The 13,329-nt window shown below is 63.5% G+C and overlaps 1 protein-coding gene across 5 annotated transcripts; it reads right to left on the bottom strand.

Moving 5' to 3' along the window:
* Positions 1–4,391: 4,391 nt before the first annotated feature.
* On the bottom strand, positions 4,392–12,032 carry Znf428 (zinc finger protein 428). 5 transcript variants are annotated; one of them, XM_021626587.2, is made up of 3 exons: positions 11,900–12,032; positions 9,117–9,317; positions 4,392–5,002 (listed from the first exon to the last, which is right to left on the bottom strand). In XM_021626587.2, exons 2-3 carry the CDS (start codon positions 9,190–9,192, stop codon positions 4,521–4,523), a joined length of 558 nt encoding a protein of 185 aa, XP_021482262.1. In that variant the 5' UTR covers positions 9,193–9,317; positions 11,900–12,032; the 3' UTR covers positions 4,392–4,520. The 5 variants fall into 5 exon arrangements, with proteins under 5 accessions (XP_021482262.1, XP_060222366.1, XP_060222365.1 ...); XM_060366383.1 differs by lacking the exon at positions 11,900–12,032 and adding an exon at positions 9,776–11,550; XM_060366382.1 differs by lacking the exon at positions 11,900–12,032 and adding an exon at positions 9,487–9,769.
* Positions 12,033–13,329: the final 1,297 nt, after the last annotated feature.

Raw genomic sequence — 13,329 nt, 5'->3', positions numbered from 1 at the left:
TACAGGATTCTGAGTTTCTTTTTTGTCTTTGTTTTGGCTATTCTAACAGACCAGAACCCTAGTTTTGTGAGGGCAAGTACTCTACCACTGAGCACACCCCAGCCCCTCACTGGGGGAGTCTAGGCAGGGGCTCTCCTCTGAGCCACACCCCAGCCCCTCACTGGGGGATCCTAGGCAGGGGCTCCACCCCTGAGCCACATCCCAGCCCCTTACTGGGGGAGTCTAGACAGGGGCTCTACCACTGAGCCACACCCCAGCCCCTCACTGGGGGACTCTAGGCAGGGGCTCTACCACTGAGCCACACCCCAGCCCCTCACTGGGGGATTCTAGGCAGGGGCTCTACCCCTGAGCCACACCCCAGCCCCTCACTGGGGGATTCCAGGCAGGGGCTCTACACTGAGGATACAGGAGAAGCACTCATCACCCGTTTTTACTTTCTAAAACATTTTTTTTGGATTTTATGTATAGGGGATTTCTCCCTGTTCTTTTCCATCTATCCATCCATCTGATGGGTTCTTTGATTGCATGTATGTCTGAACCCCCTAAGTGGGCACGAGATACCATTATAGAGAGTGTGAGGCCCCATTGGGTGCTGGGGATTGAGCTCAGGACCTCTGGAGGAGCAGCTAAACTGTTAAGCATTTCTGCAGCTTGGAGACTTTGCTCTCATGTGAAGCCACATGCTTGCCCGTGGGGAGGCTGGTGGGGAGCACCACCTCTCTGAGTCACAAGCACTTGTGAGCTATGACTCGGGTTCCAGCAACCAAACCCAGCGCTTCTGCAACAGTGCTCTCAACCACTGAGCTGTGATTTGCCCTTAACTTGGGGTCCTCCTGCCTCAGCTTCTGGAGTAGATGGTGACACAGGCCTGTTTGACCAACACCCCTCCCCCCACATCTCCGTTCCAAGTTTGAACTGTGAGCATCCCGAGGGTCTAGTCATTCAGAACGCCCACCTGAGGTTCCTGACCAACTCCTGGGCACAAGGGCCACTCAGGGCTCTCTGCTGCCTGGAGCGAGGTCTCAGGGTGTGAGGCTACGGGTCACACTGGGACACACCGCCCCGTGACCAGCCCTGTGTGCGCTGTGGTCTCAGGGACAACACTGAGCGGTGGGCCTCCAGAGCGGCAGTGGGGGCCAGAGGCCATCAAGGTGGGGGTCACCTACGGCCGTCTGGAAACAGACCTCACGAGTAGTAGCAGACCCACGGTTAGGAAGGAGCGGGTGATTTTATCTGGGGTCAGCGTGAGGAAATGCACTGACGGCCACAGCGAGCACGGCAGCCCGGAGAAGCTGTGGGAGGCCGTTTCCGGGACGGGTGAGGACAGGGCTTCCCTGTGTGGCCCTGGCTGTCCTGGAACTCACGGTGTAGACCAGGCTGGCCCTGAACTCGGCCCGCCTGCCTCTGCCTCCACGCCCACCACTTTAAGAGAAGCCGCACATCTCTGCCTTGTGGTATTTCCTCTGCAGCGTGAGTGCGGAGGGCGCCCGCCGGCTCTGCCGTGAGAACGGGTGCTCCGCCTCTTACCGGCTGCCCTCTGCACCCCACTGCAGCAGTCAGATGCCCCCAACGGGCTGCCGATGCTCAGCCGGCAAGATGCCCAGCAGGAGCCAGCTCCGGGCTCAGTTCCCAGCTCCGAAGAGCTCCATGCGGGGCACTGGCGTGTGCGTGCGCGCGTGTGCGGGCTGTCAGGACGTGGTCTCAGCACTGAGGCGGCAGGGGGAGGACACCAGCAGCTCCAGATGGCAGTACAGTGTGCTCGAGGCCAGCGTGGGCCAAGAGACCACGTCAAAAAGAATCCGGGTGCGGTGACATACTCCTGTGATCCCAGCACTCGGGAGGCAGAGGCAGAAGGATCTCTGCGAGTTCCAGGCCAGCCTGGTCTACAGAGAGTTCCAGGCCAGCCTGGTCTACAGAGAGTTCCAGGACAGCCAGGGCTACACAGAGAAACCCTGCCTCAAAAATCAAATCAAAACAACACAAATCAACAAAAAGAAAAAATGTACCAGCTTTTGGGTACTAGAGCTACAGCTCAAAGGTAGGGAACTCACCCACTTGTGCGTGGGCCCATGGGTTCAAGCTCCGGTGCTGAAAGCTGCCGTGCCCCCTGGTCCCATCAGCACCCTGCTCTCAACAGGCATCCTCCTGTCTCTTCTGCAGACATGCTCAGCCAGTAGATCGTTCTCACGATATGTGTGCCTCTGTACCCACACCCCAGTCTCCCTCTATAGCCCAGGCTGGCCTTAAATTCCTGCCCCAACCTCCAGAACGGCTGGGGCCACAGGACTGTGTCACCATCCTGGCTAAAAACACGCTTCCTGTCTCCCACCTGGACACAGCCCAGGGCTGTGGCTGCTGGGAGCGTGGCACGCCGGAGGCTGGGCCCACCCAGAGCCTCACAAACAGGTGAAGGCAGGAAAACGGGCAGCGCTGTGGGGAGAGCGGGCCCCTGAGACCTTGTCTCAGAACAAGGAGAAGCCCCGTGCGTCTGTCCTCCCGCTCGGTGCTGTATTCCGCTGGGCAGGGTGTGCCCCGCAGAGGTCAGCTCCGTGAGCCAGCATCCCACCCCTCACCTGTGCGCGAGCCCGCCCGCTGTGAACCCGGGCCCCGGATGCTGCTCTGGCAAGCAGGGTCCTCTTCCCAGAAGCTCCTCGCTGCCAAGCTGCTATGAGCTCACGCGTGTAAAGCCCTCAGAGCTGGGCTTGGCAGCGAAAGGAGCTTGGTGAATGGTAGCTATCATAATCAGCCTTCTATTTTCAAAGCAGCGTTGGTGCCAGGCTTCTGCGAATTAGTATTTCCTCTCTCAAAAGCAGGAGGCGGGTTCGTTTTTCATGTGTGTGTGTGTGTTTGGAAAGGGGCACTACTCTCTTACAGCCTTGGACGCTCTCAATAACCTGTCCCACCCTTCAGAGTGCCGGGATGCCGAGCCTGAATCACCACACGCGCCATCAGAACAGCCACATTTCCAGAAGGCCATGATGCCCGGCCCTGAGGTGCCCTGTGCTCAGCAGCCAATGTGGCCTCTCATCCCCACCAGGTACGCTCCTGTCTCACCCAGCCTGGCAAACAGTTCACTCCTGCGCCCGGCCGCCTCCTCCACCCAGGCAGGATTATTAGGATTAGCCCCTTTGCGGTGGCCCCACAGGCTCAAGCACTGGAATGCTTGGTCACCACAGAGCAGCACTACTTGAAAGGATTAGAAGGATTAGGAGGCGTGGCCTTGTTGGAGGAAGTGTGTCACTGGGGCTGGACTTTGACGGTTCCAAACCTCATGCCAAGCCCAGAGCCTGTCTCTTTCTCCTGTCTGTCTGTCTCTGTCTTAGCTCTCAGCGGCGTCTCCAGCACCGTGCCTGGCCATGCCTGCCTGCCATGACAACGCGCCAGGTCTCTGAAGGCCAGCCCGGTGAAATGCTTCCTTCTGCAAGAGTTCCCTTGGTCATGGTGCACTTCACAGCGAGAGAACAGGCTGGGACACCTTCCTCCGACACACGTGGCATCTTACTTTCCTGTCTTCAGTGTCGGCTCTATGAAGAGGAAGGTGTCATGAAGGGCAGGGATCTGGAGTGGTGACTCACTGCTGAAGAGGACCCAAGCTCGAGTTCTAGCAACCGCGTCCAGACGCTGGCTTGGGACAGGGTCGAAGCCCAGTTCCGGGGAAGCTGACGCCCTCTTGTGGCCCCCTTGGGCACCACACTCACATGAATCTTACTTAATGGTGCATTTACTGCAGCACAAGGGAGGCACTCAAAACTGTCAGAGCAGCCAGTTCTTGAGGTGGTCATGCAAATCAAGGGCAGTGGCAGCAGCGGAAAAGGCGGCCAGGACCACACCACGGAGAAACCCTGGCCAGGCACTGGACCCGCAGGGGCCTGCTGCCTCGCTAGCGGTCTTTGCGGGTGACGTGTGCGGGACGTGACACTTCTGCCCCGCGGGGTGTGGCCAGCTAGGCCTTCCTGCAGTGGGCTGCGACCCTCAGCGGGCTGTGCAGACAGGCTCGGTGGGGCGTGGCCTGCGCCTCTGGCCGGCTCTACCAGCAAGAGCCAGCAGGGCACCCGGCGAGAACGTGGGCGGGTGTAGGCGCGGCCTCAAGCCCAGAACTAAACACGGTGGCTCTGCGCCTGTGATTCTGGGGCTGGGCACAAAGCCAAGTCAAAGCCGGCAAACCCTGGTCTCGGAGAAAAGCTAAGCCCAACCGAAAGGCCGGGAGGGTTTGCCTCACCCGCTCAAAGCCCTGGGTTCAACCCCCAGCACCACATCAAGCCAGGGTGGTGCCTGCCGGTGACCCCAGCCCGGGGCGAGCGGAAGCGGAGGGATGCCGGAGCTAACCACGCTGACTTTGCTCACACACACACACACACACACACACACACACACACACACACACACACAAACACAGGCTGGGCCGGCCCACAGAATCTGGCTTTTATTCTGCCTTCACACATCTATGCGACAAGGGCGGACACCCGGCCTCCCGCGGCCTCCTCGGCCCGCTCCCCCCACCCGGCTCCCCGCGTCCCCGCCTACACCTCGCCCCGCGCGTGCAGCATGAAGTGGCCGTGCAGCTCGCTGAGGCTGTCGAAGCAGTGCTCGCACTCCGTGCAGTGGTAGCTGCCCCCCTCGTCCTCCTCCTCCTCCTCCTCCTCCCCGCCCTGCCCCGCGGCCCGGCTCTCCCCCGGGCGAGTCGCCTCCTCCTCTTCCTCCCCGGCGGCCCTGCCTTCGGGGCCCGGGGCCTCGTGCGCGGCCGCGGCGGGGCAGCAGAGTCGGCAGGCCGGGGTCCCCGGCGGGGCCTCCCCCAGCGGCGGGCGGCCGCAGAGCTGGCAGGGCTGGGCGGCCGCGGGCTGCGCCGCTCGGGGCGCCCGGCGGGACGGGCCTCCCCTGCCCCCGCCGAGGCGCTGCTTCACCTTATAGCCGGGGTCGTACTCGGGGTCGTCGGTGGTCTCCTCCTCCTCCTCAGAGTCCGGCTCTGAAAGAGTGTACTCAGAGTCAGAAGAATGCTCCGGGCCTGTTGGTGGGAGAGACGCGGCATCAGCGCTGCGCCAGCGCCCCGTGCCAGCTCGCCCTGGGCAGCTCGGCGCGGGGCGGGTGTCCAGGTGTCCGGGGACTGGGTGGCAAGGGTGCCGGCGCTCAAGGCGGCTGAGGCAGGCGTCGCTGCAAGCGCCGGGCTAGCTGGAGAGGGGAGACACAGAGGGCGCCGGGGCGTGGGCAGCAAAGCCAGCACGCTCGCGCTCACGCAGCGGCACCTGGGCGGCGTGGAAGCCGGGGCCCGCACGGCCGGCAGCCAGCCAAACACGGCAACGCCTGTACCACCATCCCTGGACACAAGCGTCAGGACGGCTGAGCGGCAAGGGAGAGCGCGGACGCAGGTCTGTGTGCGGAGGCAGGTGCCTTCCTCCACCACAGCCACCTACTCTTTAGACCGCCAGAGCCACCGCCTGACTAGCCCAGGCCCCCCAGGCTCCTGTCTGTGCCTTCATGCAGAGACCGCAGTAGGCCTTTGCTTGGTGCTGGGGATCCAAACTCGGCCCTCACGCTTCTGAGGAGAGCATTTCCCTCCTAATCTATCTCCCCAGCCTCCTCCTTTTAGAGACAGGCTCTCAGGTAGCCTGGAGCCCTGCCGATCTTCCTGCCTTGCCCTCCCAAAAGCTGGGTCACAGCATACCCCTCCCATGTGGCTTTTCTTGTTGTTTTTAGAAGACAGACCTGTGTGTGTGTACACACGTGTGTATGTATGTGCATACTTATGTATGGATTTCAGCTGGCTCGTGCCTGTGATCCCAGCACTGAGGAGGCTGAGGCAGGCGGACAGCCAGGGCCACACAGAGAAACCCTGTCTCAACAACACAAACAAACAACTCCGTATGTGTGAGCTCTGTCTTCCTGCCTCGGTCTCTAGTCCCTGGGAGTGTAGTCAGTATTCATGGCAATACAGAAGTCAACCCAGATGCTCAGACACATTTCAGGGCCTAAAGAACAGACAGACAAGTTTGGGCTTAAAAATCTGACAGTGGCAAGATGGTTCCGTGTAAAGGTGTTTACTGTTAGGCCTGTCTCTCCCAGACCCCCACGGCAGGAGAGAAGAACAACTCCAATTGCTGTTCTGAGACCTCCATCCTGGTCCCATGAGGGCGTGTCCACCCTCAGCAAATCCATGACTAAACCAGAACAAAGCTTGAATCGGGAAAAGGCTAAGTGCTGCAGACCAGCAGCTGGGCCACATGCGGAGTCTCCGAGGTCAAGGGCGCTCACGGCCCCCAAGACGCTAGGCCACACTGGAAAGGGCCAGCTGGAAGGAGGCGCTCCCTCGGGGCCTCAGCCACCGCCCCTCTGCCCCCGCTGTGCCTGGCGGCAGGGCTCAGGGGCCCTCCGGCCTCGCAGCTGTCCTCACCAGGCAGCGTGTGCCGCCCTGAGGCCTTGGCGCCCTCTGCACACCCAGCTCCAGTCCTGTCTCGGGCCTCTGCAGCCCTGCCCTCACCTGCCTCAGTTTCTCTTGCCTCCAACCAGCTACACAAGTTACTTGTGCTCATGCTTCCTCTTGTCTCTGAGAGAGGCGGGGGTCTGTGTGGGGGCCCTCAGACATGCTGCTCGCTCAGTGTCTGGGATGGACAGAGCTGGCAGGGCTGTGCACCGGCCTCTCACACGCCCTCTGGTAGACTCTGCCCCGCTTTCCCGTTCGGCTCCGGGGGAGGCTCCCTCTTGGGCGAGCCACCAGCGACCTCTGTGTCCTACGCAGGCGGTCATCTCGTCTACCACCCTTCACTGTCCCCTCTGAGCTCCAAGTCCCTCCGCAAACCCTGAGCAGGCCCCGAGCGTTCACTGTGACTCAGGAAGGCTTCACTTCCCCACTCATTCCGCTGCCCTCTCACCTTCTAGACGCTCCCGAGGCCTAGAGGTCTCTGCAGGGGGCCTACACTATGTCCGCTTGGCCCTTCCTACTCAGGCCTCAGGACACAGCACAGCCACCACCTGCTGGCCCCGGGAACTGCTGCCCCGTCTCTGTCCTGAGGCTGTGTCTTCCTCATCGGCCCAGGAACTCAAGGGCAGACCTGATCTCGGGGTTCCCACCTCAGTCTAGCACAGGAAGCAGGTCCTACGGGATGGTGAGCCTCTCTGAGGCCCCTCCCCCAGGCCTCGTCTTCTGCTCCTCCCGGGAGGACCCTTCTCTGCTGTGCCAGGCAGCTCCGACCCCTTTGTGAGGCCCAGCTCGGTGTCACTGTCTCCACCTCCTCGGCCCTCAAGGTCGTCAGTGTCTCTGTCAGGGCCGCCCCTCCTCTGCCCAGCCCAGCCATGAGGTCACCTGAAGACCCCTCAAAGCGGCCCTTGGTAAACCCAGCTCCAGCCGGCTCACTCAGCCCTGCTGACCCTGAGCGGAGGAGATTCTGTTTGCTCACAGGCTCCATCCAGCCTTTGGCCAAGGCCCCACCGTCTCTCACCTCTGACCTCACACTCCAGGGGCCTCAGCCCCACTATGACTTCACGGGGCTGCTTGTGACGGGCCTCCTGGCTGTTGTCCTCGGCTACCAAACCTGGCATGTTCCCCATGACTTCCAGGTGCTCCAGCCCCTTTGCACCCGCCATGCATTCTCCATCAAAGAGATCCTCCAAGCCCAGCATGGCTCCGGCACCCACTGGGCCCCCCGTGCCCACCACGGCTCCCAAGGCCCCCACACTGGCGGCTTCCCTGAAGCCCACCAAAGCAGCCATGCCCAACAATTCCGCAGGGAACCCCAAGTCCCCTAACTTGGTCATGAGCCCCAGCAGCTCCAAGTCCACCAGGTCATCAGGCACCAAGACAGGCTCTTCAGCCCACTCCAGCAGCAGGTCCCAGGGGCGCAGCAAGACAAGGACGCCCAGCCAGCTGAGCGCTGGCAGCAGGGCCAGGAAGGGCAGCAAGGGCAGGAAAGGCGGCAAGGCTGGAACCGTGGGGCAGCACCAAGAGAGACGCACGCGCAGCCGGGGGCGCACCCCAGGCAGGAGGGGAAGCCAGGGCTTCAAGACATCACCCGACAGGACCAGCACTTCCAGCAGGAAGAGAACCCACTCTGCCAAACCCGGTGTGGCCAAGAAGGCGAGGACCCCTACTTCCTACCGCAAACAAAGCCGAGGCAAGAGTCACAGCCGGCCTAGAGCCGGCACCCAGGAGAGGGGCGGCAGCCAGCCCCAGCCCAGCCTGCCCGAAGCCTTGGACCCTGCGAGCAGCTCTAGGCCCCCTGCAACCTCCAGCAGGGCCAAGAGCCACAGCCCAGGCCGCACGGCCTTCCCGGCCTCTGGCAACTCTACGGCGTCCAGGAGGGCCAGGAGCTACAGCCAGGTGACCATCGCCCCGTCCACGCTGGAGAACATGCTGGGCATGGCCAAGAGCCTCAGCCGCTCCAGGACGCCCAGCAGGACCCGAGGTCACAGCCGCTCCAGGACGCCCCGGAGGTCAAGAAGCCACAGTTACAAGAGGGCCCAGAGCCAGGTGAGGAGTTACAGCTGGAAGAGAAACCGCAGCAGGGCGCGGAGCCGCACTCGGCGGGCCACGCCCACCCACATGAGGCAGAGCAAGTCCTCCCCGCACAGCCAGGGACAGGGCCACAACCCAAGGTCAACCTCAAGAAGGGAAAGGGGCGGAATGTGGTCCCGGAGCTCCAGTGAGAGCAGGGGCCGCGGGTGGTCCGGCAACACCCGGGAGAGGGAGCTCAGCCAGCCAGCGGGCTCCAGGAAGAAGGCTGCCAGGCGCTCCTGGTCCAGAATGGTCCGCAGCCAGAGCGGGCACAGCCAGTCCAGGAGCCCCAGCGTGCCCGCAGCCCGCAGCCGCTCCAGAAACACCCCCAGGAAGAGAACACGGAGCCGGTCCAGAATCCCCGGCGAGGAGCACCGTGGCTGCTCGGAAAGCATGAGCGACGAGGGCCACTCCGGAGCCCGCAGCAGGGAGAGGGCCCTCAGACAGCCCCGGGGCTCCAGCCAGGACCCAGAGCCCCCCCAGGCTGCAGCCCCTCCGCGCCCCACCGGGACCAGGAGCCCCAGTCTGAAGAGAGCCAGCAGGACAAGGGCCCACTTCTCGTCACAGCTTCCCAAGGAGACCCATGCCCCGGACAACAGCTTTGTCAGCACCGCTGCTTCCAAGGCCACCTCACCTGGGGAAAGGTTTTCCTCATCTTCCTCCAAGCTGGCATAGCCTCCAGTCTCCGCAGGCTCACGGGTCTCTGTCATGGCCGGGGGAGGGGACAAGAGACAGGAGCAGAGCAGCAACTGGGCAGGGTCCCTCCCCGGCCAGCTCTCCCCGGGTCACAGCTCCAGCCGCAAGCTCTTCGAACACAGGGTGTTGCAGGTAGAGGCTGGACGGGGAAAGGAAAGGCCTGTGGTGACTCAATAAATTTTTACATAGCCCTTGTCCCATCCCAAGACCACTGTGAGCTCAGTGCTGGGGGCGAGGCGGGGAGGGCCTCCGCTCTGTCCCGGACCCTCGCCTCTGCAGACCTGCCCCCCCACCCCGGGAGGCCTTGCCTTCTGTGTCTGAGCATGTCTGGGTTCTCACTCAGTGAAGCAGGAGAGGGCATCCAGGTAAAAGGTGGGCACTGTAGGGCACCCATCATAGCTGCGAGAGGAGAGGCATTCAAACACTGCAGCTGCTGAAGTAGGGAGAGCCGGGGCTGAGCGAGGGAGGGAGGAGGACAGAGGGTCTCAGGTCCTTGACGATTAGGGACATAGAACGTGGGGCAGCTGGGACTAGCCTGCCAGTGTTTCAAAGGTATTTTCTTTTTACAAGACAGGGTCTCCAGGCCCCTAGGCTGACCTTGAATTTCTGATGGTTCGGGATCTGCCTCCCACGTGCTGGAGACCAAGTTCGTGCCAGGCAAGCCCTCTGCCAACTGAGCTCCACCGATACCCTTCGGATTTTGCTTGTTTGAAATGAGGCCTCGCGTGTCTCAGCCTGGCCTCAGGTTCACTAAGCAGCCTCAAACGACCCTGAGTTCCAGGTCCTCCTGCTCCTACCCAAGGCCAGGACTGCCGGTGCCCCACCATGGCTGGTGTGTTTCAGGCACCAACGGCACTAATTTTTGAAAGTCAGCTTAGCCTAGGTTTGAACTCCAATTCTGTCATTTTCTGGCTATAGCTTCAACGGGACCCAACTTCTTTTGGCTGTTTCCTTCTCTGGAAAGCCTGTTCCAGGCCTTGACTGGTGCACTGGGAACCACACAGGAGCAGGAGCTCCCTTGAAGCCCAAGAGGAAGAAAGGAATAGTAGGGGCCTGCAGGGGAGCTTTGGCCAAGACCACAGGTCACCTCACAGACCGGAGCTGAACAAGGATTCAAAGCTTTGAATCTCGCATGCTCGCACGCACACACACACACACACACACACACACACTCACACACACACACGGCGTCCACGCCTGCAGTCCGGCCCCCAGGGTGGCAGAAACGTGCAGTTTAAGGTCACAATGGGCTATACAAAGTTTGAGGCCAGTCTGGGCTATGCGAGACCCTGTCTCAAAAAAAACAAAACCAAACAAGCCAGATTCGGGAAACTTCCAGGATTGTGGTTGACTATTCTCCTGCCCATCCCTCTGGCCACTCCAAACTGGGGTGGGGTGCGGGCGTTTATAACTGGAGGGGGCGGGGCCTGGGACGCCCTACAGCTGCCATCTGGACCTTTCTCCTTCCTCTCTGTGGGCCTGGGTTCTGTAGCCCATCAATCTAGAAACCTCTTCTGTATGCTGCCTCAGCCCCAATAATCCCTCTCCTCCAGTGCACACATCTCTTCTCCTAGAGCACTGGAGGGGCCCTGCAGGGCTCCACAGACGCCTGCTGCGCCGTCCAGGCTGGCCTTGAACTTGCAGTCCTCCAGCTCCGGCTTCATGGAGCTGAGACTACAGACATGAGCCGGCGGCTTGATCTCCTGAGAAGCACCGGGCCGCTGAGGTGGAAAGCACTCTCTGTTCCGAGCACAGATGTCAAGCTTGCCGCTGGGGGAGGCAGCTGGGGCAGGAGAGGGAGGCGTCACTGGATGGGGAGCACACCTAGATCCTGGATCAGGCCTTTTAAGGACAGAGACTTAGTCATGATTGCCGGGCACACGGGGGGCCACGTCTGGAGTTCCACACTAGGCCTGGACAACTCGCCTCATTTAGCAGAGAGAGGCGGAGGTCAACTGGCCAGGTCTCTGTCTTAGATCAACGCCGAGCAAGTACTTGTTCCATGCCTTACGCGGACGGCCGCTCCCTAAACCCCAACTCGCTCTCCCTTCCCCGGATACCGAATCCTGCTGCCCCAGGCCCCTCGGGGTTGGCACTATGGGCACGAGGCGCTGTCACTCTGCTGGACCATCGCAGCAGGAGTCGCCAGCGCTTCTTTGGGGGTTACTCGGGGACAACCACCCTCTCCAAAACCACCGCAAGGTCCTTGCGACACGATCAGGTGGAATCATCCCCACAGCCCCGAGCGCCCCCCGCGCGGGTCCGAGGAGGGCGGCAGGCGCACCCCCGGGACCCCCGGTGCCCACAGACCCCCGGGGTCCCGCACGGCAGCGCGCGTCCCGGCAAGGTCGGCGAGACCACCCCTCCCTCGGCTCGGCGGGGGCGAGCGCGGACCCCGAGCGCGAACAATGAGGCTCCCACGCGCCCGTGACGGCCTCTCGCGGCGCCCGGACCCGGCGGACACGTCTATAGACGCCCCGGGCCGCCGCTTCCGCGGAAGGCGTGTGCGGCGGAGAGGAAAGGGCGCCCGCGGGGCCCGGGCCCTCCCGCCGGCGCCCGCACCCCGGGGCCGAGCCGCGCCCCGAGCCGCGCCCCCAGCCGCGCCCCCAAGCAGCGCGTGGCTCGCGGGCTCCGCGCCCACACCGCGGGCTCCCGTCGTGCAGCGGGGCCGCAGCGCCCGCGTCCCGGCACGCCCCGCGCGCCGCAGGCCCGGACACTCACCGGCGCCGGCGGCCCCGGCTCGGCCTCGGCGGTGGCGGCGGCTCGCCCGGGCACTGCGCCTGCGCGGAGGGCGGCGCTCGGGCGCGTGCGCGGCCCAGGCCCGGCCGGCCGAGGGGAGCGGGGTCCGCGGGCCGCGCGGGGGCTGCGGCGCTCGCGGGGGCGGGGCGGGCACGGTCCGAGCGCGCGCGGCGGCGGGCGGCCGCGCCGTCCAGGCAGGACGCCCTGGGCGGGGCGGGGAGGCCGAAGCGCCTGGCCGGGTCCCGCTCATCTGCATACATTTGCATAGCGCGGACAAAGGCCGGCCTCCCGCGCCCGAGGGTGCGATTTGCATATCCCCGGGCGGGGCCGGCCTTCCCGGCGCACTGATTAGCATACGTGGCGGGGCCCGGGCGCGGCGCATGCGCGCGGGGACTGCGGGCGCGCTCGGACAGGGCAAGGCAGCCCGGCGCGGCAGACGGGTCCCGCAGCTAGCTGCGCAGGCTGGGGCGCAGGCTCGCGGCCGCGGCTCCCGGGATGAGACTTTGCTGGGCTCCCACTCACACGTGGCGTCTGCGCGGCGAGCGACCTGGGCCCGTCTCCGGGGGAACCGGGAGGGGACGGGAGGCTGAGCCGCCGGTTCTGCACGGGCCCCCGAGCCAGCTGCACCCCAGGGAGCCTCTCGGCGGAGGGCGCAGCTCCTGCAAACGGCCTCCGCGCGGGGCCTGCCCCCCGGAGGGGGCGAAGGCGGCTGGGCCCGGCGGAAGGACGGCTCCGCAGTGTTCGCTCTCTTCCTTCTCGCAGCAGGCTGTCGTGGAGCTCAGGCTGGCCTCTGACTCCCTGGCCCGAGACAGTGACCCTGCCCGCTGCCTCGTGAGTGCTGAAATTACAGCGAGCCCAGCCCTGGAGGTGATTTTAAAGAGCTTTATGCTGACCAGACGGAGCCATCGCCACACACACGCGCGCGCACACGCACCCGCTGTGCTTCACAGAACTGCGTTTATCACTACAGCCTGCACCTCCCTGGTGGGGCCCCGTTGCACCACGGAAAGCGAAAGGTTGGGCCTTGTTTTGTCTCCCGTGGAGCCGAGCGGGTTCTCCCTCAGCTTCCCGGGGGGCTGGGGTGACGGTGTGTGTCCACACCTGCCTGTCAGTCATTGTCTGGCCCCGCCCACCGCTTTATGGGGGGGGGTCCCCGCAGGACAAACAATAATCCTACAGCCTCAGGCCTTCTCCCTGCTCTGCGCTCTCGGCCCTGCAGACTGACAGGGACACTGACAGCTGCAATAAATGAGGCGCTTGGGGGCCTCAAGACAGGGTTTCTCCGTGTGGCCCTGGCTGTCCTGGACCCTGAGGCCCAGGCTGGCCTCGAACTCGCAGAGCTCGGCTCGCCTCCACCGCCCAGATGCTGGGGTCACAGGCGCGCGCCTGCCTAAACGTCCCCTTTTGATGGT

This window comes from Meriones unguiculatus, chromosome 14 (assembly GCF_030254825.1).
Source record: "Meriones unguiculatus strain TT.TT164.6M chromosome 14, Bangor_MerUng_6.1, whole genome shotgun sequence".
In the NCBI taxonomy this organism is placed as follows: Eukaryota; Metazoa; Chordata; class Mammalia; order Rodentia; family Muridae; genus Meriones; species Meriones unguiculatus.
The sequence above is the reverse complement of the archived record's forward strand: the minus strand, read 5'-3'. Positions and strand labels throughout refer to the sequence as shown.